The sequence below is a fragment of the Rhinopithecus roxellana genome, chromosome 13 (genome assembly GCF_007565055.1).
Source record: "Rhinopithecus roxellana isolate Shanxi Qingling chromosome 13, ASM756505v1, whole genome shotgun sequence".
Lineage (NCBI taxonomy): Eukaryota > Metazoa > Chordata > Mammalia > Primates > Cercopithecidae > Rhinopithecus > Rhinopithecus roxellana.
The window spans coordinates 101,139,938-101,166,410 of record NC_044561.1 but is presented as its reverse complement, the minus strand read 5'-3'; the positions used below and the strand labels follow the sequence as shown (position 1 = coordinate 101,166,410).

The window sequence follows — 26,473 nt, the reverse complement described above, 5'->3', positions numbered from 1 at the left end:
TCGTGTCTGGCTTTTTTCACACTACACAATGTTTTCAAGGTTTATCCACATGGTAACATGTATCAGTATTTCTTTCCTTTCGGCTCTATTGTATTCCATTATATGTATTGTGAAAGTTGTCAGAACCAAAATGGAGTCACCCATATGTCTTAAAAATCCCTGACAAAGCCCAAAAAGGCTATGGAGGATTCTGATGCATAAATAACAAAAACTATCACAAAAGACTGTAAAAACACAACCTTGCACAAAGGCCACTGCAACCTTATATACATACAAAAATATTTCTGCAAGGACTTCTGCTCGGCCACCGCTTGTCCAACCTCAGACTGGACTTATTATTAATCCTTGGAGTTAAGGATAGTTATCCCAAGACAATTACATAATCCTTGTTTTTCCTTTTAATCTGTCTTCTTTTACCTCCCTGAATACGCATAGTTTACTATGGCACACAGACTCCCATTGCAATGCCCTGTTCCTGAATAGGTATCATTTTCTTTTAGAGCCTCTGTTTATTTAGGTTGACAGTATATACCACAATTTGTTTATCCATTATATGTTGAATATTTTGGGTTGTTTCCACCTTTGGGCTGTTACGCATAATTCTGCTATTAACACTTGTATACAAGTTTCTGTGTATGAAACTGCCTTTGCAAAAGTGACAGTAAGATAAATCTGACATGGCTGACTGTCTTGCTTCTGAACTCACAGGCCTGCATCTTAGTACAATTCAGGCCCCTCTCATCCTCCTAACTTTAGGGCCTTTCACTACTTTTAAAAGGGCAGTTTAGCTTTTGGGAAGAGCTCATCAAATCTCATTGTTGACGAGTTTTTATAGAGCTTTATCTCCAGCCACCTCTACTCCAGGAGGCTGGGGGTGGTTGGGAGTGAAAGTTCCAACCCTCTCATCACTTGGTCTTTCTGGTGGCTTGCCCCATCGTGAGGCTAGCTAGGGGTCCCACTCTAAGTCACCTCATTAGCATGAATTCACATATTACCAAATGTGCTGATTACAAATAACAGATACTCCCACTACACAGGAAATTCCAAGTGTTTTTTAGGTGCTGTGACAGGAACCAGGAACAAAGGCTAAATATATTTCATATTATTACCACAGATAAAAATACCTAGGAGTGGAACTGCCATATTATATGGTAATTCTGTTTAGCCTTCAGGAACTGCCAGTTTTCTGTAGAGGCTACACCACTTTACGTTCTCACCAGCAATGCATGAGGGCTCCTGTTTCTCCACATCCTCACCAAGAGTTGTTTTTTGTTTGTTTTTTTAATAAATGAGCCATCCTCGTGGGTATGAGCTGGCATCTCACTGTAGTTTTGATCTGCATTTCTTTAATAACCAATGAGGTTGAACAAGTTTTCATGTACCTTTCGGCCATTTGTGTATCTTCTTTGGGGAAATACTTGTTCAATTCCTCTCATTTTTGAAAAGGTTTATCTTTTTACAAGAATTCTTTTCATAGTTCACATAGCAAACTATAGGTATCAGACTATCAGATAGTTTGCAAAAATATTCTCCCCTTCCGTAAGTTGTTTTTCACATTCGTCACCACATTCTTGGATGTACAAGTTTTTAATTTTGATGAAGTCCCATTTGCATATTTTTTCTTTTGTTGCTTGTTATCAGTGTCCAATCCAATAATCGATTGCCAAATCCAAGGTCATGAGGACTTACTCATTTTCTAATAGATCTAGCTCTTATAGATTGCTTACCAATTTTGAGTTAGAGTGATAAATGAAGGTATATGAGGTAGAGCTCCAACTTCATTCTTTTACCTGTGGTCATCCAGTTGTCCCAGTACCATCTGAAAAGACAACTCTTTCCCCAATAGATGGTTTTGGTACCATTGCAGGAAATCAATTGACCATTTATGTAAAGGTTTATTTCTGTACCCTCATCTATCCATTGTCTATCTTTATGTCAGATGCAGCTTTGATTACAGTTTTCTAAGTTTTGTGACTTCTACTAATGTGATCAAGATTGTTTTGGCTATTTGGGGTCTTTTGCAGCTTCATATATATATGAGGATTAGCTTCTCCACTTCTGCAATGACCACTGCAATTACTATAGGATTACATTGAATGTTTGGAGACTATTATTTGCTACTATAATAGTAAGTCTGGATCCATGAACATGTTGTCTTTCCTCATCTACTTAGTTTTCTTTCAGGATTTGTAGTTTTCAGTAGTCTCACCACCTTGGTTTGATTGATTCCTGGTTATTCCGGTATTGCTTGCTTTGATTCTTAGGTATTCTTTTGGTTGCTATCCCAACTGTAATTCTTTTCTATTTCCTTTCAGATTGTTGGTGGTGTATGGAATAGTTTTTATGTGATCTTGTACCCTAAAACTGCTGAATTCATTCATTAGCTCTAGTAGCTATCTTGTAGATGGTTTCCTACACACAGGACATCTTCTGCAGAGATAGTTTTACTTCTTCCTTTCCAATTCCAATTTTCTTGTTCTTGCCTAATCGCTCTGGCTAGAACTTCCAGTACAATGTTGGAAGTGGCCAAAGTGGGAACCCTTGTCTTATTCCTAATCATAAGGGTAAAGCTTTCAGTCTTTCACTATTATGTTAGCTATGTTTCATAAATCCCTTAATCTTGTTTAAAAACTGCCTTCTGAGCTGGGTGCAGTGACTCATGCCCGCAATCCCAGGCAGAGGCAGGATACCTTGAGGGCAGAAATCTTGAGACCAGCCTGGGCAACACAGTGAGACCCCCACCATCTCTTACAAAAAAAAAAAAAAAAATTCCCTTCTATTCCCAATTTGCTGTGTGTATTTACCATTGAAGGGTACTGAAATCATCTCAAATGTTTTTTCTGCATCTGTTGAGAAGATCCTATGGCTTTTTCTTCTTCTATTAATGTGGTAAGTGCCGCTGATTGCATTTACAATTATCTCCCCCCTATACAGCAACTTTAGAACAGTGTTCACCTTATTTTTGTACCCTTAGAGCTTGATGCACTAAGTACTAGAGTGCTGCTCACTGAATAGACTTTGGGTGGAAGAAATCATGAAGATACCACAACTCAAAAGTTATGTTAGGTTATATGTTATGTGTGTGACCCTGGCAGGAAGTTATGCCAAAATTGTTCCTCTCCCAGTAGAATTTTCATTGTTAGCATTTGCTTCATGGAGGAGCTATCCAGATAAGTGCCTTCCCAAGAGGATATTATCGGTACTGATTTCAAGAAAACGGATCTTTGAATCTGATTAAGTGAAAACGTCAATTTTCAATTGAAAATGTTCATTTTTTAATTATCTTAGTGTACAAGGATGTACAGATGCAAATGGGTAGTAAAATGTTTTATAGGGAAGAAGCTAAGATGAGGGATTTTTCCAAGGCAACCCTTCTTGACTCTATTAAGCACCCAATATATCAAAGATTTTTCTAAAAATAAAGATACATAGGTGCAATTATAATGTTCTCTTAAGAGTTTATTATAAACCAGTTTTCATAGGCCACAAGGAAATAAAAGGACTATGTACAGCCTTACGGGAAACAGGCAGGGAGCTGAGGAGGGCCAAGATGAGTCTAGGGCCTTGGTGGGCGCATTCCCGGGGGAGGGGGCCCTGTAAGGGAAACCAGACAATCCCATGAGACTCCGCGAACAACAGCATAAGAAACAAACAGGTCTGTGGTAACGTGGCCCTGAGGAATCGAGCCCACACCTCTGCGGAGCTACTTCCATACTCTGTGGCCAAGGGTCAAAGAAGGCCTGAAGTAAGAGTAAGAAGTTTAGTCAGTGCCTGATCTGCAACTTGAATCCCCAACCCTGCCCCAGCCTCCCAGGCCCTGCAGTAATCAAGTGAGGAGAGGGGTATATGAGGCATATGTGCTAACTAGGGATTTCTCTGAGGCTGACTGGGTTCCTATGCCTATAAAAACCCATAGAGGAATAACCCAGACTAAAGAAACAGGGGTCACCAAGTTTGCCAATGGGTTATCTTACGGGGAAAGAACACTGGGCTTGGAGTCCAAACTCTCTGGGGGCCTATTTTCCAATCCATGTGGGGACTGATCTCCGAATTTCTCCAACGGAAGTTAAAGAGAAATCCGTAATGATAATATAGCAAAGCCCAGAGCCCCCTCTTACTTACTAGGCACTGTCAAACCAAAGAGCAATAAGACAATCTCATAACTTTTGTTAGGGATCCTCAGAATGCATTATTTCATAGTGTCCTGAGGCCGCTGCCTTAGACTATTGAGAAACACCTTGGGTACAGGGCTGCTCTAACTGTTCTAAGAGGGGTGGTAAGCTCAATTTAAGAAATACATGTTCCCTCTTCTTTCCTTTCTGGATTTCCCTAGACTTAAGGCTTGAAAGCCCATGGGATATGGTCTAAATGCAATCTTCCCTCCATTTCCTATCCCACTAGGCTCTAGGGAAAGAAGCCAAAGTTACCACTGCAGGCACTTACCTCGCATCCCAGGGGGAGGAGGCCGCATTCCCGGAGGGGGCATGCCCATTGGAGTCCCTCTTCCAGGGGGGATCCCCATTGGGGGACCCATAGGAGGCCTCATACCAGGAGGTGGGCCCATCATGCCTGCAAGAGAAAAGCCCCAAGAATATAGCTCAAGTGTCTATCTTGAAAAGGTAGCAAAAAAACTGCCAAGCTTTCCACCAAGTTCTGAGAAAGATGGACCATTCCACCCTCTCAGCAGCTCCCAGAAAACTGACATTGGAAGCACCTAGGGCTCCCAATGGCTCTTGTCCTACTAGTTTCATCCGTCAGCCATGCTGGATCTCAGAGTAATCCTGCTTAATTATACAAACTCATCATCAGTTTCAGTGCAGTTATATCTCATCATGAATCCAGCTAAGGCATCTTCTATCAATTAGCACTGGTCTCCTTATGGGCTCCTCACCTGGAGGGGGTGCTCCTCGGCCCATTGGTGGGGGAGGACCCCCACGGCCAGGTGGGTACTGGGTCGGGGCCCCGGCAATACTGGCTGTGGCAGCAGCTGCAGCAGCTGCAACAGTACCTCTTCCTTGTGGGGTCATCACCTAACAGGATATAAGAAGAAAGAGTTAGAAGAGTACACTACAATGCAGCTTCCCACTCTCCTCCCCAACTTGGGGAAGGACAGCGGGAAACAGCAGACACCAAATCCCTTAATGCTGCAACTCTCAGCCACTAGACTGCCTATCCAAAACCACATGTCAGGAAAGATCAAGCTTGAATGCCCAACTCCCATCTTCTAGACCTGAATGTAAGGATGTCCAATCCAAGTGAGAGAAGGCAACTGCCTTTTCAAATATGACTCATGATTTCAAATGTCATGAAAATATTTTCCTTAAATAAAGTTGGCTAATCTGTACATCTCTTTGATAGCATCAGCATAATTTACAATGGCAAATTATCATTTTCACTTGATTCTAGGGCCATGTAGAAACCACAGTGAAACACTGATAGTCTGACAATCATAGATTGGTCACTCTGGACCCTTCTGAAACTATGGGCCCTCCCCTTTATCCTTTATTTTAGCCACCAGGAGGTGGCACCCTTTCCCCAACCCCTCACCTGTTGGGATGGCCCGCCAACCCCACGGACTGGCCCAGCAAGTCCTGCAGGAGCCTGTGGCATGGGAACCCCAGCTGGGATTCCTCTGCCAGCAGCCCTGCCGATCCCTGGGCCCCCGGCAGCTCCAGCAAGCGGCACTCGAGCAATACCAGTCTGAAAAATAAACAAACACGCTCTGATGCCCAGCGGCCTGAAGATCAGAAGCATACTTCGGAATATCATTGCCAAGAGAGCCCCTCAGATTTAGAGGGCATCGAAACAGCTTATAAATACTACCTCTCCATGTGTGCCAACACCATTCTTCCTCCATCAAGACTATGAGTGATCCCTGATGCAGGGTAGAACTTAAGAGTAAGTCTAGAGAAACATGCCACAACTCAACCACCTATATGCACTCCTGTGAAAGTTCAACCAAGAGCAAAGGGCCAGGGTTCCACTCAGGGTTCAGCAGGCAAGGCATTAAAGGGACATGAGATCCATTCCCAGCTGATTCTAATCCACTAGGTGACAATGGGCAAATAATCCCACAATCCCAGGCTGAGTTGCCTTATCTGCAAATGACATGGTTATGGTAAAACTGGTTGTGATCACAAAGGTTTACAATGGGTTATGTTAGACCAGCCAATCCTGTTGGAAGTAGGTACTAAGAAATTTGAATATGGGCTTTGAACCAAGATATGCTAACATCCCTTGCAGACATTTGTAACTGGAAAAGGCAGAAACGTAAAAATCCCCAAAAAAGAAAATGACGAGGACAAACAACTCTGTACTCACTTGAGAAAATCTTTCGGTCATTAACTTGACTTGGTGTAGAGCAATTAGAAAAATGCTAACATTAAGTGAAAACACAGAACAACATAATATATGCACATTATGTGTTAGGTACAAAAAAATTCAGATAATCTATGTGTACTTGTAAAAAGTTAAAAGGATTATTCTCTTTTGATTAAAATAATATCTTGGCAGGGCGCGGTGGCTCACACCTGTAATCTCAGCATTTTGGGAGGCCAAGGTGGGCAGGTCACAAGGTCAAGAGATCGAGACCATCCTGGCTAACATGGTGAAACCCCATCTCTACTAAAAATACAAAGATTAGCTGGGCGTAGTGGCACACACCTGTAACCCTAGCTACTCAGGAGGCCAAGGCAAGGGAATCGCTTAAACCTGGGAGGCGGAGGTTGCAGTGAGCCAAGATCACGCCACCGCACTCCAGCCTGGTGACAGAGTGAGACTCCACCTCAAAAAAAAAAAAAAGCCTTCAAATGCAAAAGGGAAAACAAATTTCACTAGGTCTCTAAAGCCTGCTCTATTTCTATGTGTAGCTTGGTGTTTACAGAATCAAGATTGTCGGAGATCAAATGTCAGTTTCACCTATCAGTAGCTGTGGCACCGTGGGCAAGTTACTAAGCCCTGTTTTACTCTATTTATAAGGTGAGAATTTATCTCTAAAGACTTACGAGGATCAAATAAAATACTGAAGTGGTTGGCGCAAAGCAGATTCTCAGTAACTATGAACTATAACTGTACAAAACAAAATACACACATATTCTACTGTTTTGGAGTTACAACTTTTTAAGATCCACCTAGGCTTTATCATCACATTAAGAACTGACCCAGATGGCCTCAGGTGCTTCCTCCACTGACTCACTACGTACATCAACTGAGAAAGAAGTAGAGTTTTAAAGTCAGAGATACCCAAATTCTAGTTCCCTTTTTCCACTTCTTTCTTGCAGGGTAACCTCTTTAAGATTCTATTTATTATCTGAAAAAGGGGGCAAAATCCAGAGGATACCTGTGAGAACTGCAATGAAACAGAATCTAACATAGAGCCTGGCTCATGGTAGGGCCTCCCTCCTCCACAAGGCTTCCTGTTCTGACTTACATCTTTGGGAGGAGGTCCCTCTACTGTCATTGAGACCAGATTCTCCCCTCGCAGCAGCACCAGACCGAGGACTCGCTTCTCTTCCCTTTCTGCTTGTTTGGAGTTCTTTGGCCTAGAGAGGTTTAGAAGAAACAAAAAAAGTGTTAGAGGTGGGTAGTTCACCTGTCTAGTGGCCTCCAAGATTTGCTTACACTGCATCTCCTAACAAACAGTACACAAACTTTCCCAAGAGAGCCCTCCTGGATAGTCTCTGCAGGCCGAACACATAACCTCTCAGGTGGCTATCTTCCTGTTTCCTACCACGACAAGAGGACACACTGACCAAGAGATAGGACAGGGTCAACAAAGCCCAGCTCTGGCCCATATACTATTCCACAGCAACTGTGAAGGCCCTTCCCTCGGCTAAGTCTTCTTTCTTATGACCCTATTACCTCCCTTCAGCTTAAGGCCTTGCCAACATTAGGAGGCTGCCTAAACAATTCAGGTCAAATGACTCCCACCCACCTCACTTACGTGCAGTGTCCTTCTAATATCAATTCAACCTCACAGGCCTATAATTCTGCCCCTCATCTTACATCAGAAATAGAAGCCATAGAAGGAAAAGGTTAAGAGAAATTTCACATACACAGAAATTGAAATTTCATATCTGTTCCTCAAAAGCACAAAAACAGAAACCCCCAAAAAGCAACAACCAGGAAAAGATGAAAATATAAATGTGAAGTAGGAAAAATAACTGCAACAGGATAGGAAAGTGGGGGAAAAAGCTAAAGCTAAGATCCTAAAAATAAAGGGGAAAAAATAGCCTGATTTAAAAAAAGAACTCAAAAGACTTTGTTCTGATATTTTACAGTATATCAGCTGGTTGTCTGCGGATGGACAGTTTTTCCCTTTTTCGGCTCACATTTTCTTATTTTTTAAAATAACAACCATGTATTGTCCTTTCATAATTAGAAAAAAACCCTTCTGGGTATTTTAGTTTCTACTCATAGACTTCTTTGTATTTTCAAAAATATTTTCCAATAAACATTTTTTATTATCAGGAGGGAACTTTGGAGTAGCTCCACACTCATCTGTTGGCCCCTCTAATATGTACCTGGCACCAAGGCATCCCTACCACATTTTTAAACTATACTTCTTGACCTTGGGCCACAGAAGAAATCAGCCCCAAGGAGAATCAAAGAGAATTCAAAGCGAGGGACAACGTAATATGGACACTGCATATGACAAAAGAGCTGACAACCATGGAAGTCACATCATCTTTTAGTGCCTCAAGTAGCCTTGAATGTAAAACATGATGGGAAGCTAGATCTTATCTTTTAATGGGCCAAAAGCTTAACATCTGTGAGACTCAAGACAAGGGAGTTAGCCAATAACTTATGGAATTGTAGCAAAGTAGAAAATATCTCCAATTGTTTGTATAAATGCCAACAAAAATCACTGGCCCCAAACCCACATGGGGAGCTGAGCACTTACCCTGAAGAGGGTCAGAGGCTTCTTAAAGCAGTTTCAGACCAGGCTGCATTGGGAGAGCCCTTTAGGCTACAGCTTTACAAATAGGCAATGAGGCCAGAAACTCAAGCTCTCCCCCCTCACACACCTGTGGGGAGAACATGAGAGCCCTTTACCCCAGTACCCAGGGGCACACAAAGTCAGAGAAACAAAAAGCCTAGCAGCCCTTCACAACTTGTACTTTGCTAGACCTAGAGAGCAAGGTTTGCTGGACTGAAAAAGATTTCTTAGTGTTCAATGTCCCCATTTAAGTCTGCCCTCTAAAACTGGAGAAAAAACAGAAGAACCAACTAGCTACATCACCACCTCTACTGCTTGGCCCACCCACTCAATCCATTCCCATCCTCCAGTCTCCACCCCCCACAGTCCACTCCTCACTTGATCTTCCTGAACTCATCACAGTCACAGAGGATCAAATTCATGTGCTTGTCAAAAGCCTTGAAGGTGCCGATGAAGATCCGGCCGTCCTGCAGGATGCACCTCATCCTGTAGTCAATATGCTGCAGCATCTTGCTGCTCTTGCCCACCGTCTGCAAGGAGAAATGGACAGGGATGAGACTCTGCTCTTTTGGACAAAAGCACCTCTGGCCGTCCCCAAAACTTCCCATGGCCTTCTTGTCCATGTGTCCATCTTTCTCAATAGATTCTTAGCTCAGTCTTCTACCCACAGCCCTCTCCTTGGAATTCTCCCATGCCACCCTGTTTTAGGCCTGACCTCTACCCAGTAATCTGCTATTCTCTCTTCCCTTAAAATCGGTCTTTCTCATATTATAATTGCCTTTGTCTATGCCGTGTCAGTTGCAGGGATGAGAGTATATAGTGTGTCCCCAAACGAATCCAATCCATACATACTAAAGCCACCTACCATTGTGCAGATTATAGGTATGTGACTCAAGTGCTATGGAACATCCAAATCTTATTAAAAAGACTAAGTAAAGGAGGAGCTAGAATGGGGCTGAAACTAAAAATCTAATCAACAAGAAGCTTGTTATCAGGAAGGAAATGAGCTTCAAGCTGAAAAATGAAATCCACAAATCAAGAATTTGTTAGTGTGCCTCCAAGATTACATTTGGCAGAGGGAAACTCTGGTGGTTAGGGTGCGAATCGGTTTGGACATACAATGGTCTTTAACCCAACAAACATTTCTGTCTTTATAACCTGGGTTCCAATGTGCTAAAATAAGGAAGTGACTATATAGGTATCACTTTGTGAATTGTCAGGTACCCTAAGCAGTTGTATTTCTCTCTATAAACAAATCACCTGGCATTTGATCCGTGTATCATCCTCCCATCAGTCTGACTGCTATACCCCAGTCCTACCCGCAAGTGCCTTCTATGGACCTCTGTTCATCTCTGTGAGCTCAGACAACAAAGTTCCGAACCTGCAAATATGCAGATCAAAACCTTGACTCCATGGCTGGGCTCAGTGGCTCACTCCTGTAATCCCAGCATTTTGGGCGGCTGAGGTGGGCAGATCACCTGAGGTCAGGAGTTCGAGACCAGCCTGGCTAACATGGCAAAACTCCGTCTCTACTAAAAATACAAAAATTAGCCGAGTGTGGTGGCACAGGCCTGTATCACCAGCTACTCGGGAGGCTGCGGCAGGAGAATCGCTTGAACCTGGGAGGTGGAGGTTGCAGTGAGCTGAGATCAAGCCACTGCACTCCAGCCTGGGTGACAGGGAAAGACTCCATCTCAAAAAAACAAAAACGAAACTTGACTCCACACAGATACTGGAGCCACTCTCAGGTTAGGTGGTTCAGTTTCCCTTCAATGACCATTTTAACCAGCTTCTAACCACAAGGGATCTGAACCTTCAGGGCAACATTCACTGGTCCAGTTGAACTAATGTTCAGTGTGTATCTGGCACTGTGATAAGCACTGTACATCTTTTAATCCTCAAAATTGGACCCATTATTATCCCTATTTTACAGATGAGGTCACTGAGGCTGGGAGAGGTTAAGTAACTCGCCCAGTTTCACAGCTGGAAAGCTGTGTTGGAACCTAGACAGAATGAATCCAGTGCCTATTCTAACCAATTATCCAAACAACATCCTACCAGGTTTTCCTGCTTCCAGTCCCATCGAATATACACGCCAGAGCTAGAGCAATCTTTCTCAACACCACTAAGTTTACGTCATTTTGCTGGTCAAAATCCTTCAGTGGGCAGGGCGAGGTGGCTCACGGCTGTAATCCCAGCACTTTGGGAGGCCGAGGTGGGTGGATTAAATGAGGTCAAGAGTTTGAGACCAGCCTGGACAACATGGTGAAACCCCGTCTTTACTACAAATACAAAAAATTAGCCAAGCGTGGTGGCGGGCGCCTGTAATCCCAGCTACTAGGGAGGCCGAGGCAGGAGAATCGCTTGAACCCGGGAGGCGGAGGTTGCAGTGAACCGTGATCCAGCTACTGCACTCCAGCCTGGGAAACAAAAGCAAAACTCCATCTCAAAAAAATAAAAATAAATTAAATTAAATCCTTCAATGACATGCCTCACCACCACCAAGGTAAAATAACATGGAAGGCCTTTAGTAACTAGCCTCCTGACAATTCTTCCCGTCTTCCCTACTCTTTCTTCCCTTCTCCTCCAGCAACCTTTTCTCAGTCAACAGACACAGAAAAATCCAGTAACTTTTAAAATCTTGCTACCCTTCAGCCTTTGTTCCTTCAGTTCTCCGGGTCTGTAATACTCCCCCCATCTTCGCCGGGTACATTCTTGCTAATCTTTTAGGAATCTGCTCAGGAACCATCTATTTGAGAAAACATTCTTACCCCGCCCGCCGCCGTTACTTTTACCGAATGACCATAAAATTATATTATGTGTCCCCAACTACCTCTGTGAAGGAAGCAAACATACTTCAGAGAGTAGCCCCAGCGCCTGAGAAGTCAGGCACAGGCAAACACTGAAATATGATGAACAACTGAGTGGAACTCTTCCTCCAAACATTCCCCATCCCCTCCTCCTCCCTCCTCTCCAAGTAGACCTAGCAAGACTCTAGCGTGGTCCACAAGCCCCTTCCACCCACGTCCGCAACTCTTTCTCAGACTCACAACCTTTCACAAGTCTGAGCCGTTTACCGGGTCCCCCTGCGGCTCCAGTGCCTGCTCCGAAGCCCGGGACATATATTTATTCGGCAAAAGTTAACTTAGTACCTACGGGGTCCCAGGCATTATGGCTACAGCGGTGTCGAGAGCCGCGGTTCTACCCTCGCCCCTGCCGAACGACCTCGGCCTCTGTCCCCGGTTCCAACCTTTTCCTCGACCCCATGCCTAGCCGAACCGCCAAGGTCCTGGTCTTTCCCGCCCAGACCGAGCGGCCAAGGCCCAGGCCTTCACCGCCGTAAGTAACTCTAACCCACGGCTTCCTCCCCGATCAGTCGCAGTTCCCACTCCACAACAGACTCGGAAGTTCCCGCGCCGCCAGCCTGTGCCCTCCTCACCATGGTGGCGGTTCTGATGGCTCTGATCCCCGCCGGATTCGCCTCCACAGAGGCCTAGCCTCTCTCCCGCAGACGATTTCCCGCCGCCGCTACCGGAAATGCGCAGCACTTAAAATGCGGTCGGGTGGAAATCTACTTCCGGTCCGGACACGGAGCCCTAGAGTTCCGGACACGGAGCCCTAGAGTTCCGGACACGGAGCCCTAGAGTTCCGGCCCCGGAGCGCAGCTTGTGCCGAGCAGGGGCGGGGCCTGGGGACTGGGCGTTAACATCCCGCTTTGAAGTAATAGGAGAGCCTTAAGTTCCTGTTTGGACACCTTCCTAGCTTAAATCTGTACTCAGGCCTGCTCTGTTTCACACTCATTTCTCTTCACCCCACCTTTCCCATTACACTCTCGGTCCTCATTTCCCATCACCCTCCCCGGCTGTCTCCTTCACAGCCACTATTCTTGCTTTTCCCTCCACTGGCTGGACGTGCTCCTTTTCAGCCCCTCTGCATTTGCTTTTGCCTCTGCCTGGAATGCTAGTCCTCAAGGTATACCAAAAGGCTGCTGCCCTCACCTCTTTCAAGACTTAAGCTTAAATAACACTTTCCCAGTGAGGATTTCCCTAGCCATCCTGTAACCTTCCCACCCACCTCATCCTCATCTCTCCTGTATTTCCCTCTTGCTATCTCACACGCTGTATATTTTTGTTATTTTATTATCCCCTCCCCATTAGAATGTAAGATTCATAAGGGTGTGAATTCTTCTCTTTGTGTATCACTCATTGCTGTAGTGCCTAGAACACTTTAGTAGCACAAAATAAGGGCTCTACCCATATTTGTTGATAATCGCATCCAGTCATATGACTTTTTTTTCTATGACTTTTTTTTTTCTTTTGAGACAGACTCTCAGTGTGTTACCAAGGCGGGAGTGCAGTGGCGCAATGTCGGCTCACTGCAACCTCCGCCTCCCCGGTTCAAGCGATTCGCCTGTCTCAGCCTCCCGAGTAGCTGGGAATACAGGCCTGTGCCACCACACTCAGCTAATTTTTGTATTTTTAGTAGAGACGGGGTTTCGCCATGTTGGCCAGACTGGTCTCTGAACTCCTGACCTCAAGTGATCCACCCGCTTTGGCCTCCCAAAGTGCTGGAATTACAGGCATGAGCCACCACATTGGGCCCTTCCTATGACTTTTAAATACAATATATACACCCAGGGTTTTCAAGTTTGTTCCTCTAACCTTGGCCTCATCATTTAACTCCTGGCCCTTTATATCCAGCTGCCAGCGTGATGTGAATGTCTAATAGGTATACCAAATTTAACATGTTGAAAACTGAATTCTTGATTCTATTCACTCTTTCTAAAACCACTTCACCAGTGTTCCCCATCCCCGAAGTTTCTTGGATTAAAAAAGGAAAAAAAGAAAATGACAAATCGGAAGCATATTTCATTCTTCTCTTTCTCTACCATCGAATAATCAAATTCATCAAAAGATGAATTTGAATAAGAATTCATGAAAATTTGAAAAGAATAAGCAAATCCTGTGGCCCCCACCTTCAAACTATCTTGAACATGACTGTTGTCTTCCACTCCATTGCTTCCACTCTAGTCATAGCCACCATCATCTCTGTCCTGGATCATTGAACAAGCCCATAACTTGTCTCTTTGCTTCCTTTCTTGTTCTCACAGCAGCCAGAGGGATCCTTCTAAACGTACTGGGATATTAGATGATGTCATGCCCTGGTCTCCACTTACCAAAAACTTCCCAGCACACATGGAATGAAATCTAACTCTGCACTCCTCTCCAACCTCACTCATCTCCTTCAACATTCCCCTCATTCATCATTCTCCAGTCACACTAATCTCCTTGCTGTTCCTCAAACCCAGCAAGGAAAGCTTCCACCTTGGTGCTTTGTCATTTTCACACCATCTCTAAAAGGTATGTTCTGTTATCTGGTTTCTGTCACCTGTAGATGAAGAGGTGAAGCCTCATAGAAATGAATATATTGCCCAAGGTGGCAGAGTCAGAGTGGGAATATAGGTCTGCCTGGCTCCTCAGGTGTTCATTTGCCCCCACCTTACCCAGCTGCCTAACACATCATTCATGCATGCATTTAAAATAATTTTTATTTAGCATCTACTAAGGCCATGCACTGTTATTGGGATAAAGTCCTTTCCCTCATGGAGCTTTACATTCTAGTGAGAAAGACATAGTAAACCAAATAAATAAGTATGTAATGTAACATTAGAGTGATATGAAAAAAATAAATAAAGGCAGAGGACTGAGAGGGATGGGATACGATTTTGGTGAGGTGCTCAGGGAAAACTTCTCTGAGGAATGGTATGTGAGCAGAGACCTGAACCTACACTCAGGTCTATCAGAAGGATGAATATTATGAAGGACATTCTAGAAAATGTATATAAAGGGAATCATATAATAATATGTGGTCTTTTGTGACTACCTTCTTTCACTAAGCACAGTGTTTTTAAGGTTCATCCATGTCATGACATGTATCAATACTCCATTCCTTTTTATGGCCAAATAATATTCCATTGTATGGATGTACAGTGGTCCCCCCATATCCATCTTTCACTTTCTGTGGTTGCAGTTACCTATAATCAACTGCAGTATAAAAATGGGTGAGTAGAGTACAACAAGATATTTTGAGACCACATTCATGTAACTTTTAATACAGTATATTTTTATAATGGTTCTATTAGTATTGTTGTCAATCTCTTACTGTACCTAATTTATAAATTAAAGTTTATCATAGCTATATATGTGTAGGAGAAAATTGTATATATAGGGTTTGGTAGTATCTGCCATTCCACGAATCCACTGGGGATCTTGGAATATAACCTCCTCAGATAAGGAGGGGACTATCATATTTTGTTTTTCAGTTCATCAAATGATGAACATTTGGATTGTTTCCACCTTTGGCTTTTATAAATAATGCTGCTGTAAACATTCATGTACAAGTTTTCATGTGGACATGTTTTAATTCCTCTTTGGTATCTAGCTAGGAGTGGAATTTCTGAGTCATATGATAATTCTGATTAATCATTTGAGGAACTGCTAGACTGTTTTCCAAAGTGGCTTCACCATTGTACATTCCCACAAGGGGCGTATGAGGGTTCTGATTTCTCCAAATCTTCACCCATATTTGTTATTATCTGACTTGTTGATTCAAGCCATCTTAATGAATGTGAAGTGCTATCAATTTCATCGTGGTTTTGATTTGCATTTCCCTCATGACTAATGATGCTGAACATCTTTTCATGTGCTTGTTGGCCATTTATATATCATCCTTGGAGAAATGCCCATTCAGATCCTTTGCTCATTTTTTAATTGGACAATTTGCCTTTTATTATTGAGTTGTAAGAATTCTTTCTACATTACAGATATAAGTCCCTTGTCAGATATAGGATTTATACAGGTTTACTCCCATTCTGTGAGTTGTCTTTTTTTTTTTTTTTCTTGAGACAGAGTCTCGCCCCATCACCCATGCTGGAGTGCAGGGGTGCGATCACAACTCACTGCAGCCTGACCTCCAGTGCTCAAGCAATTCTCCCACCTCACCCTTCCGAGTAGCTGGGACTACAGGTACATGCCAGCACACTGGCTAATTTTTGTATTTTTTTATAGAGACAGGGTTTCACCATGTTGCCCAAGCTGGTCTTGAACTCCTGGGTTCAAGCGATCCACCCACTTCAGCCTCCCAAACTGCTGGGATTACAGCCATGAGCCACCATGCCTGGCCTTTTCACTTTCTTGATAATAATCCTGTACAAAAGTTTTTAATTTGGATGAAGTCTAATTTATCTTTTCATTGTTGTTGTTGCTCATGTTTTTGGTGCAATATGAAAAATTTCTTTTGCCAAATCTAAGATCATGAAGATTTACCCCTTTGTTTTCTTCTAATAGTTTTACAGTTTTAGCTCTTACATTTAGATTTTTGATACATTTTTAGTTCATATTTTATATATGGTATAAGGTGGGGTCAAACTGTATTCTTTTGTAAGTAGATAGACAGTTGTCGCCACATCATTTGTTAAAAAGACTCTTCTTTCCCCCACTGAATAATCTTGGCACCCTAGGGGAAAATCATTGACCATTGACATATGGTTTTATTTCTGGACTTCCAATTCTATTCCTTTGATCTATGTGGCTATCCTTATACCAGTACTATACTATCCTGATTACCATTTGCTTTATAGTAAATTTTGAAGTCAGAAAGTGTGAATCCTCCTCCCTTTTCTTTTTCAAGGTTGTATTGGCTATTCTAGATGCCTTGCAACTCAATTAGTTTGCCAGTCTACAAATAAGAGAAAAGAGGTCATGAATTCAGAGCCGGGGATTAAACAGGCAATTCATTTGGTCTTTTGTTTGTTTGTTTTGTTTTGTTTTGTTTTGTTTGTTTGTTTGTTTATTATACTTTAAGTTCTAGGGTACATGTGCATAACATGCAGGTTTGTTACATATGTATACTTGTGCCATGTTGGTGTGCTGCACCCATCAACTCGTCAGCACCCATCAATTCGTCATTTATATCAGGTATAACTCCCAATGCAATCCCTCCCCCCTCCCCCCTCCCCATGATAGGCCCCGGTGTGTGATGTTCCCCTTCCCGAGTCCAAGTGATGTCATTGTTCAGTTCCGACCTATGAGTGAGAACATGCGGTGTTTGGTTTTCTGTTCTTCTGATAGTTTGCTAAGAATGATGGTTTCCAGCTGCATCCATGTCCCTACAAAGGACGCAAACTCATCCTTTTTTATGGCTGCATAATATTCCATGGTGTATATGTGCCACATTTTCTTAATCCAGTCTGTCACAGATGGACATTTGGGTTGATTCCAAGTCTTTGCTATTGTGAATAGTGCCACAATAAACATACGTGTGCATGTGTCTTTATAGCAGCATGATTTATAATCCTTTGGGTACACACCCAGTAGTGGGATGGCTGGGTCATATGCTACATCTAGTTCTAGATCCTTGAGGAATCGCCATACTGTCTTCCATAATGGTTGAACTAGTTTACAATCCCACCAACAGTGTAAAAGTGTTCCTATTTCTCCACATCCTCTCCAGCACCTGTTGTTTCCTGACTTTTTAATGATTGCCATTCTAACTGGTGTGAGATGGTATCTCATTGTGGTTTTGATTTCCATTTCTCTGATGGCCAGTGATGATGAGCATTTTTTCATGTGTCTGTTGGCTGTATGAATGTCTTCTTTTGAGAAATGTCTGTTCATATCCTTTGCCCACTTTTTGATGGGGTTGTTTGTTTTTTCTTGTAAATTTGTTTGAGTTCTTTGTAGATTCTGGATATTAGCCCTTTGTCAGATGAGTAGATTGCAAAAATTTTCTCCCATTCTGTAGGTTGCCTGTTCACTCTGATGGTAGTTTCTTTTGCTGTGCAGAAGCTCTTTAGTTTAATCATATCCCATTTGTCAATTTTGGCTTTTGCTGCCGTTGCTTTTGGTGTTTTAGACATGAAGTCCTTGCCCATGCCTATGTCCTGAATGGTACTACCTAGGTTTTCTTCTAGGGTTTTTATGGTATTAGGTCTAACATTTAAGTCTCTAATCCATCTTGAATTAATTTTCGTATAAGGAGTAAGGAAAGGATCCAGTTTCAGCTTTCTACTTACGGCTAGCCAACTTTCCCAGCACCATTTATTAAATAGGGAATCCTTTCCCCATTTCTTGTTTCTCTCAGGTTTGTCAAAGATCAGATGGCTGTAGATGTGTGGTATTATTTCTGAGGACTCTGTTCTGTTCCATTGGTCTATATCTCTGTTTTGGTACCAGTACCGTGCTGTTTTGGTTACTGTAGCCTTGTAGTATAGTTTGAAGTCAGGTAGCGTGATGCCTCCAGCTTTGTTCTTATGACTTAGGATTGTCTTGGCAATGCGGGCTCTTTTTTGGTTCCATATGAACTTTAAAGCAGTTTTTTCCAATTCTGTGAAGAAACTCATTGGTAGCTTGATGGGGATGGCATTGAATCTATAAATAACCTTGGGCAGTATGGCCATTTTCATGATATTGATTCTTCCTATCCATGAGCATGGTATGTTCTTCCATTTGTTAGTGTCCTCTTTTATTTCACTGAGCAGTGGTTTGTAGTTCTCCTTGAAGAGGTCCTTTACATCCCTTGTAAGTTGGATTCCTAGGTATTTTATTCTCTTTGAAGCAATTGTGAATGGAAGTTCATTCATGATTTGGCTCTCTGTTTGTCTGTTACTGGTGTATAAGAATGCTTCTGATTTTTGCACATTAATTTTGTATCCTGAGACTTTGCTGAAGTTGCTTATCAGCTTAAGGAGATTTTGGGCTGAGACAATGGGGTTTTCTAAATATACAATCATGTCATCTGCAAACAGGGACAATTTGACTTCTTCTTTTCCTAACTGGATACCCTTTATTTCTTTCTCTTGCCTGATCACCCTAGCCAGAACTTCCAACACTATGTTGAATAGGAGTGGTGAGAGAGGGCATCTCTGTCTTGTGCCAGTTTTCAAAGGGAATTTTTCCAGTTTTTGCCCATTCAGTATGATATTGGCTGTGGGTTTGTCATAAATAGCTCTTATTATTTTGAGGTACGTTCCATCAATACCGAATTTATTGAGCGTTTTTAGCATGAAGGGCTGTTGAATTTTGTCAAAAGCCTTTTCTGCATCTATTGAGATAATCATGTGGTTCTTGTCTTTGGTTCTGTTTATATGCTGGATTACGTTTATTGATTTGCGAATGTTGAACCAGCCTTGCATCCCAGGGATGAAGCCCACTTGATCATGGTGGATAAGCTTTTTGATGTGCTGCTGAATCCAGTTTGCCAGTATTTTATTGAGGATTTTTGCATCGATGTTCATCAGGGATATTGGTCTAAAATTTTCTTTTTTTGTTGTGTCTCTGCCAGGCTTTGGTATCAGGATGATGTTGGCCTCATAAAATGAGTTAGGGAGGATTCCCTCTTTTTCAATTGATTGGAATAGTTTCAGAAGGAATGGTACCAGCTCCTCCTTGTACCTCTGGTAGAATTCAGCTGAAAATCCATCTGGTCCTGGACATTTTTTGGTTGGTAGGCTATTAATTATTGCCTCAATTTCAGAGCCTGCTATTGGTCTATTCAGGGATTCAACTTCTTCCTGGTTTAGTCTTGGAAGAGTGTAAGTGTCCAAGAAATTATCCATTTCTTCTAGATTTTCTAGTTGATTTGCGTAGAGGTGTTTATAGTATTCTCTGATGGTAGTTTGTATTTCTGTGGGGTCCGTGATGATATCCCCTTTATCATTTTTTATTGTGTTTATTTGATTCTTCTCTCTTTTCTTCTTTATTAGTCTTGCTAGCGGTCTGTCAATTTTGTTGATCTTTTCAAAAAACCAACTCCTGGATTCATTGATTTTTTGGAGGGTTTTTTGTGTCTCTATCTCCTTCAGTTCTGCTCTGATCTTAGTTATTTCTTGCCTTCTGCTAGCTTTTGAATGTGTTTGCTCTTGCTTCTCCAGTTCTTTTAATTGTGATGTTAGAGTGTCAATTTTAGATCTTTCCTGCTTTCTCTTGTGGGCATTTAGTGCTATAAATTTCCCTCTACACACTGCTTTAAATGTGTCCCAGAGATTCTGGTATGTTGTATCTTTGTTCTCATTGGTTTCAAAGAACATCTTTATTTCTGCCTTCATTTCGTTATGTACCCAGTAGTCATTCAGGAGCAGGTTGTTCAGTTTCCATGTAGTTGAGCGGTTTTGATTGAGTTTCTTAGTCCTGAGTTCTAGTTTGATTGCACTGTGGTCTGAGAGACAGTTTGTTATAATTTCTGTTCTTTTACATTTGCTAAGGAGTGCTTTACTTCCAATTATGTGGTCAATTTTGGAATAAGTGCGATGTGGTGCTGAGAAGAATGTATAATCTGTTGATTTGGGGTGGAGAGTCCTATAGATGTCTATTAGGTCCGCTTTGTGCAGAGATGAGTTCAATTCCTGGATATCCTTGTTAACTTTCTGTCTCGTTGATCTGTCTAATGTTGACAGTGGAGTGTTGAAGTCTCCCATTATTATTGTATGGGAGTCTAAGTCTCTCTGTAAGTCTCTAAGGACTTGCTTTATGAATTTAGGTGCTCCTGTATTGGGTGCATATATATTTAGGATAGTTAGCTCTTCCTGTTGAATTGATCCCTTTACCATTATGTAATGGCCTTCTTTGTCTCTTTTGATCTTTGATGGTTTAAAGTCTATTTTATCAGAGACTAGGATTGCAACCCCTGCTTTTTTTTGTTCTCCGTTTGCTTGGTAGATCTTCCTTCATCCCTTTATTTTGAGCCTATGTATGTCTCTGCATGTGAGATGGGTCTCCTGAATACAGCAGACTGATGGGTCTTGACTCTTTATCCAGTTTGCCAGTCTGTGTCTTTTAATTGGAGCATTTAGTCCATTTACATTTAAGGTTAATATTGTTATATGTGAACTTGATCCTGCCATTATGATATTAACTGGTTATTTTGCTCGTTAGTTGATGCAGTTTCTTCCTAGCCTCGATGGTCTTTACATTTTGGCATGTTTTTGCGATGGCTGGTACCGGTTGTTCCTTTCCATGTTTAGGGCTTCCTTCAGGGTCTCTTGTAAGGCAGGCCTGGTGGTGACAAAATCTCTAAGCATGTGCTTATCTGTAAAGGATTTTATTTCTCCTTCACTTATGAAACTTAGTTTGGCTGGATATGAAATTATGGGTTGAAAATTCTTTTCTTTAAGAACGTTGAATATTGGCCCCCCCTCTCTTCTGGCTTGTAGAGTTTCTGCCAAGAGGTCTGCTGTTAGTCTGATGGGCTTCCCTTTGTGGGTAACCCGACCTTTCTCTCTGGCTGCCCTTAAGATTTTTTCCTCCATTTCAACTTTGGTGAATCTGGCAATTATGTGTCTTGGAGTTGCCCTTCTTGAGGAGTATCTTTGTGGTGTTCTCTGTATTTCCTGAATTTGAATGTTGGCCTGCCCTACTAGGTTGGGGAAGTTCTCCTGGATGATATCCTGAAGAGTGTTTTCCAACTTGGTTCCATTTTCCCCCTCACTTTCAGGCACCCCAATCAGACGTAGATTTGGTCTTTTTACATAATCCCATACTTCTTGCAGGCTTTGTTCATTTCTTTTTCTTCTTTTTTCTTTTGGTTTCTCTTCTCGCTTCATTTCATTCATTTGATCCTCAATCGCTGATACTCTTTCTTCCAGTTGATCAAGTCGGTTGCTGAAGCTTGTGGATTTGTCACATATTTCTCGTGTCATGGTTTTCATCTCTGTCATTTCATTTATGACCTTCTCTGATTAATTATTCTAGCTATCAATTCTTCCACTCTTTTTTCAAGATTTTTAGTTTCTTTGCGCTGGGTACGTAATTCCTCCTTTAGCTCTGAGAAGTTTGATGGACTGAAGCCTTCTTCTCTCATTTCGTCAAAGTCATTCTCTGACCAGCTTTGATCCGTTGCTGGCAATGAGCTGCGCTCCTTTACAGGGGGAGATGCGCTCTGATTTTTTTGAATTTCCAGTTTTTCTGCCCTGCTTCTTCCCCATCTTCGTGGTTTTATCTGCCTCTGGTCTTTGATGATGGTGACGCACTGATGGGGTTTTGGTATAGGTGTTCTTCCTGTTTGATAGTTTTCCTTCTAATAGTCAGGACCCTCAGCTGTAGGTCTGTTGGAGATTGCTTGAGGTCCACTCCAGACCCTGTTTGCCTGGGTATCAGCAGCAGAGGTTGTAGAAGATAGAATATTGCTGAACAGCGAGTGTACCTGTCTGATTCTTACTTTGGAAGCTTCCTCTCAGGGGTGTACTCCACCCTGTGAGGTGTGGGGTGTCAGACTGCCCCTAGTGGGGGATGTCTCCCAGTTAGGCTACTCAGGGGTCAGGGACCCACTTGAGCAGGCAGTCTGTCTGTTCTCAGATCTCAACCTCTGTGTTGGGAGATCCACTGCTCTCTTCAAAGCTGTCAGACAGAGTCGTTCGCGTCTGCACAGGCCTCTGCTGCTTCCCCTTTTGTTGTTTAGCTGTGCCCTGTCCCCAGAGGTGGAGTCTACAGAGACAGGCAGGTTTCCTTGAGCTGCTGTGAGCTCCACCCAGTTCAAGCTTCCCAGCGGCTTTACCTACTTAAGCCTCAGCAATGGCGGGCGCCCCTCCCCCAGGCTCACTGCTGCCGTTTGGTTAGATCGCAGACTGCTGTGCTAGCAATGAGGGAGGCTCCGTGGCCGTGGGACCCTCCTGGCCAGGTGTGGGTATAATCCCCTGGTGTGCCCATTTGCTTAAAGCACAGTATTGGGGTGGGAATTACCCGATTTTCCAGGTGTTGTGTGTCTCAGTTCCCCTGGCTAGGAAAAGGGATTCCCTTCCCCCTTGCGCTTCCTAGGTGAGGCAATGCCTCGCCCTGCTTCAGCTCTCGCTGGTGGGGCTGCAGCAGCTGACCAGCACCAATTGTCCGGCACTCCCCAGTGAGATGACCCCAGTACCTCAGTTGAAAATGCAGAAATCACCAGTCTTCTGTGTCGCTCGCACTGGGAGTTGGAGACTGGAGCTGTTCCTATTCGGCCATCTTGCTCCGCCCCCTTCATTTGGTCTTTACTTGATAAAATGGTCCCAAGTTTCAGTCTAGATGGGGGCAGGCCAACTTTTTTTAAATATGTATAAGACTGGTTAGTTTCCAATACATTTTTTGTTAAGGGCCAGAGAGCATTTTACGGTTGGCGAGCCATTTGGTCTCTGTTGCAATTACTCAGCTTTACCATGTAGCATGGAAGCAGCTATAGACAATACCTAGCAAATGAGTGTGGTTGGGTTACAATAAAATTTTATTTATGGATACAAATAGATGTCACAAAATATTATCCTTTAAATTCTTTGCAACCATTTAAAATGTAAAGACCATTCTTAGCTCAAGGCCACACAGAAACATGTGATCAGCAAGGACTGGTGTTTAGGCTGTAGTTCGCCAACCTCTGATGTAGACCATCAGATTTCTGTGTCTAGATTCAGGATCACAGCCCCAGCTGAGTATTCATAATTAGTAGTTTTGACTTGTATTATTTCTTTGGCTTATCTCTGGGCTCACTAAATATATGCAGTCAAAATTCATGTCTTTGCCCTCATTTTAAAAACACACACATATACGTTCACACCTGTATCAATCTGGGTTCAACAAGGAGACAGAAACCATACAGTAATTTAAATTAAAGAATTATTTTGCCAGGGATGGTGGCTCATGCCTGTAATCCCAGCACTTTGGGAGGCTGAGGTCAGGAGTTTGAGACCAGCCTGGCAACATGGTAAAACCCCATCTCTACTAAAAATACAAAATTAGCTGGGTGTGGTGGTGGGTGCCTATAATCCCAGCTACTTGGGAGGCTGAGGCAGGGAGAACCGGGGAGGTGGAGGTTGCAGTGAGCCGAGATCGCGCCATTGCACTCCGGCCTGGGCAACAGAGCAAGCCTCCATCCCAAATATATATATCTATATATTGCAAACATAAATATAAATTTGAAAAGAAAATCCTACAGCTGAGGGGGATTACCCAAGGATAAACTTGGAAGGAGGGTTCCCTCCCCAAGGCTAGGGTTCAGTCCTTCTTGGAGTTGTGGTTGCAGCCTATTGGATAGCAGAAAAGTTTGAGAGGGAAGGTTGTGCAGGCCAGAGTTGGTCCACAGTCACTAGGCAAGCAGGAATAACCCTCTGGGGCACAAGCAAGCCAAAGCTGGCAAATAGTACACAGAGGGAATTGGGAATAGAGAGAGAGCTGGGGTGTTGTTGTTGATACAAGGCCTGGATCACATGGTGTCTGTGTGGGGAAGGCCTAAGGAAACAACAGGAGCCAAGGTTAACAGGTGGATGAGCAGAGGCGGCCAAGGCACTGCTGTGGGCACTGCTGGAAATGGAAGCTGGAGAGCTGCAAGAACCTAGTACACTTCTGTGCACAGCTTGGGCTGGGACAGCCAGTGGTGGCTACTGGGGCCCTGGTGTGCATGCACTAGAGCTGGGGAGAGGGTCAATGTGGGCTGGGGAGGCTCGAGCCTCTGCACAGGAGGAGGTCAGGTGGTCTGCTTGCTAGACAGCCAGTCCTGTGGGGCCCCCAGCATATGTACCAGTGGGACTACAGAGAGGGTATAGCAGTGGCCTGGGCTGGGGCACAGGCCTGTGCTGTTTAGGCTCCCAAATGGGCCACCAGTGCCTAAGTGGAGAGCTGGAGAAAACGTACTCCTTTGGTGGCCAATTGGTAGAAAAAGCTGTGTCCTGCAGGCATTTAGCATGGGAGAAAACTTCACTGGCCCTGGAGTGGAGTAAAAATGGGTACTCTCGCAGAGGTTGCAGTGAGCCGAGATCACGCCACTGCACTCCAACCTGGGCAACAAGAGCAAAACTCTGTCTTAAAAAAAAAAGAAAGAAAGAAAGAAAGAAAAGAATAAATAACAGGTACTCTCCAGGGACATGGTGAAAGAGCCACCTAACCCAAGAAAGAGGGCCCTTCCCCCTGCAGTGTAGTTCTGGTGCCCTCTACTGATAAACCTTATGCCAGCTGGCAAAGGAAACACGTAATGGGCCCAGATCCATTTTCACAGACCAGGCAACAAAAGGAGAATTTGAAGCTCAAACAATAAATTAATAATTGGCACAATTCCACATACACACACAGACACACTCTACCACATAGAGAGGCATAATACTGGACGCAGATGGGAAAAAGAGGAAACCCAGTTTGACTTACCCTCCAGAGAAGAAACTATTCTTATGGTAAACACAGATAAGAGGGGTGTTGACTTTCTGCTTGGATTCCTGGAGTGGTGAGAACTTTTTCTCTTTTGCAAATGCGTTTACTGTTCGAAAGCTGTGTTTGTGGGAGTCTTCTTTTACATTCTCACCTGTCTTCTACATTCAGGCAATCACCAAGTGCTTTGGAGACAAACCCTATGAAGTCTATCTTCTCTTTCAGTCCACTCTGCTATTGCCATAGCTTGTTATACATTTTGCCTGGACAACTGCAATACTTCTGACTTCCCAAATTTATACTGGTCTCAGTGCTGTTTATCACACTTCCTTTCATTCTCTTAAGTTTCCTCTCAGATTCTCTGCAATATCTCTTCCAGATCTCCAACCCCATATGAAATTCCTTTGCCAATATATTCAGCAGAAAATCTGATTGGAAATTTTTTCATATTCTTACTAGCTATGTCAAGTGTACCTCCAATACTGCACAATTTATTTACCCTAAGATTTTTACAGGTTGAGCCTTTCTCTCAAGACAGGTGATCAGATACAATGGCTCATGCCTGTAATCCTAACACTTTAGAAGGCCAAGGTGGGAGAACTGCTTGAGCCCAGGAGTTCAAGACCACCTGGGTAACATAGTAAAAACTTGTCTCTATTTAAAAAAAAAAGACAAATAAGCTCTTTTAGTGGCCATGACTTAGGAGAAGGTACAGGCCCTTCTTCTTTAACCTAGGTTTCAGGTTACTAGAACAGACACAGAAGAGAAGAAGCTAAGACAAAAACAATTTTAAGTAGCATTAAAATTCACAAAACTCAGCTCTCTTTCTCCCCGTCAAAAAATCGCTTTCTAGTTCCCAAAGTAATTGCAAAGCAGGGAAAAGGTAAGAACTGATGGCTGGCAGCAGTAAGGGCACTGCTGAGCCAACTGCTCTGCCTGACAGCGGGCTGAGCTGGGGAAGCTGGACTCGGCCTTGGGGTCTGCATCAGTAGCAGATAAGAGCATCACCTATCATCATGTGTAACCTGGCTTTGTGAGATTTTTCTAGTCGCCAACTATTGCCCTGTAACTCACAAAAGGAATGCTTTTACTCTTTAAGAACACTAGTTAGGTAGAACTCTAGGAATCTTGTTTCACTGTTTTTTATTTTTATTTTTTTTAGGATTATAAAACGTCATGCTTCAACCAGTCCCAAATTTCTCTTTAATCAAAGAGCAGCTGACTGTTTGGCTATTCTCCAAAATGATTTCTAGGTTAAAATTAATGAATAAGATATGGGGCTGGATAAAAATATTCTTTCCACAATGAGAATGTAGATTTTATCCCTTACACATTTCATGCGTATTAGAGAAAATAAAAAAGCATAACATGATATTTACTC

General features: G+C 43.0%; 1 protein-coding gene across 2 annotated transcripts; it reads right to left on the bottom strand.

The window, feature by feature from the left end:
* Window positions 1–3,441: 3,441 nt before the first annotated feature.
* On the bottom strand, window positions 3,442–12,528 carry SNRPB (small nuclear ribonucleoprotein polypeptides B and B1). 2 transcript variants are annotated; one of them, XM_010379013.2, is made up of 7 exons: window positions 12,378–12,528; window positions 9,317–9,468; window positions 7,430–7,541; window positions 5,548–5,700; window positions 4,892–5,030; window positions 4,444–4,569; window positions 3,442–3,740 (listed from the first exon to the last, which is right to left on the bottom strand). In XM_010379013.2, the coding sequence occupies exons 1-7, from the start codon at window positions 12,378–12,380 to the stop codon at window positions 3,730–3,732; spliced, it is 696 nt and encodes a 231-aa protein (XP_010377315.1). In that variant the 5' UTR covers window positions 12,381–12,528; the 3' UTR covers window positions 3,442–3,729. The 2 variants fall into 2 exon arrangements, with proteins under 2 accessions (XP_010377315.1, XP_010377314.1); XM_010379012.2 differs by having other exon boundaries at window positions 3,442–3,594.
* Between the last annotated feature and the right edge of the window lie 13,945 nt (window positions 12,529–26,473).

Coding starts and splice junctions, on each gene's coding strand:
- SNRPB (XM_010379012.2), bottom strand. Junction 5,701..7,429: donor AGGGACCTCCTCCCAAAGAT/GTAAGTCAGAAC, acceptor TTTATTTTTCAG/ACTGGTATTGCTCGAGTGCC. Junction 3,595..4,443: donor TCCTCCCCCTGGGATGCGAG/GTAAGTGCCTGC, acceptor TTTCCCTTACAG/GGCCCCCTCCCCCGGGAATG.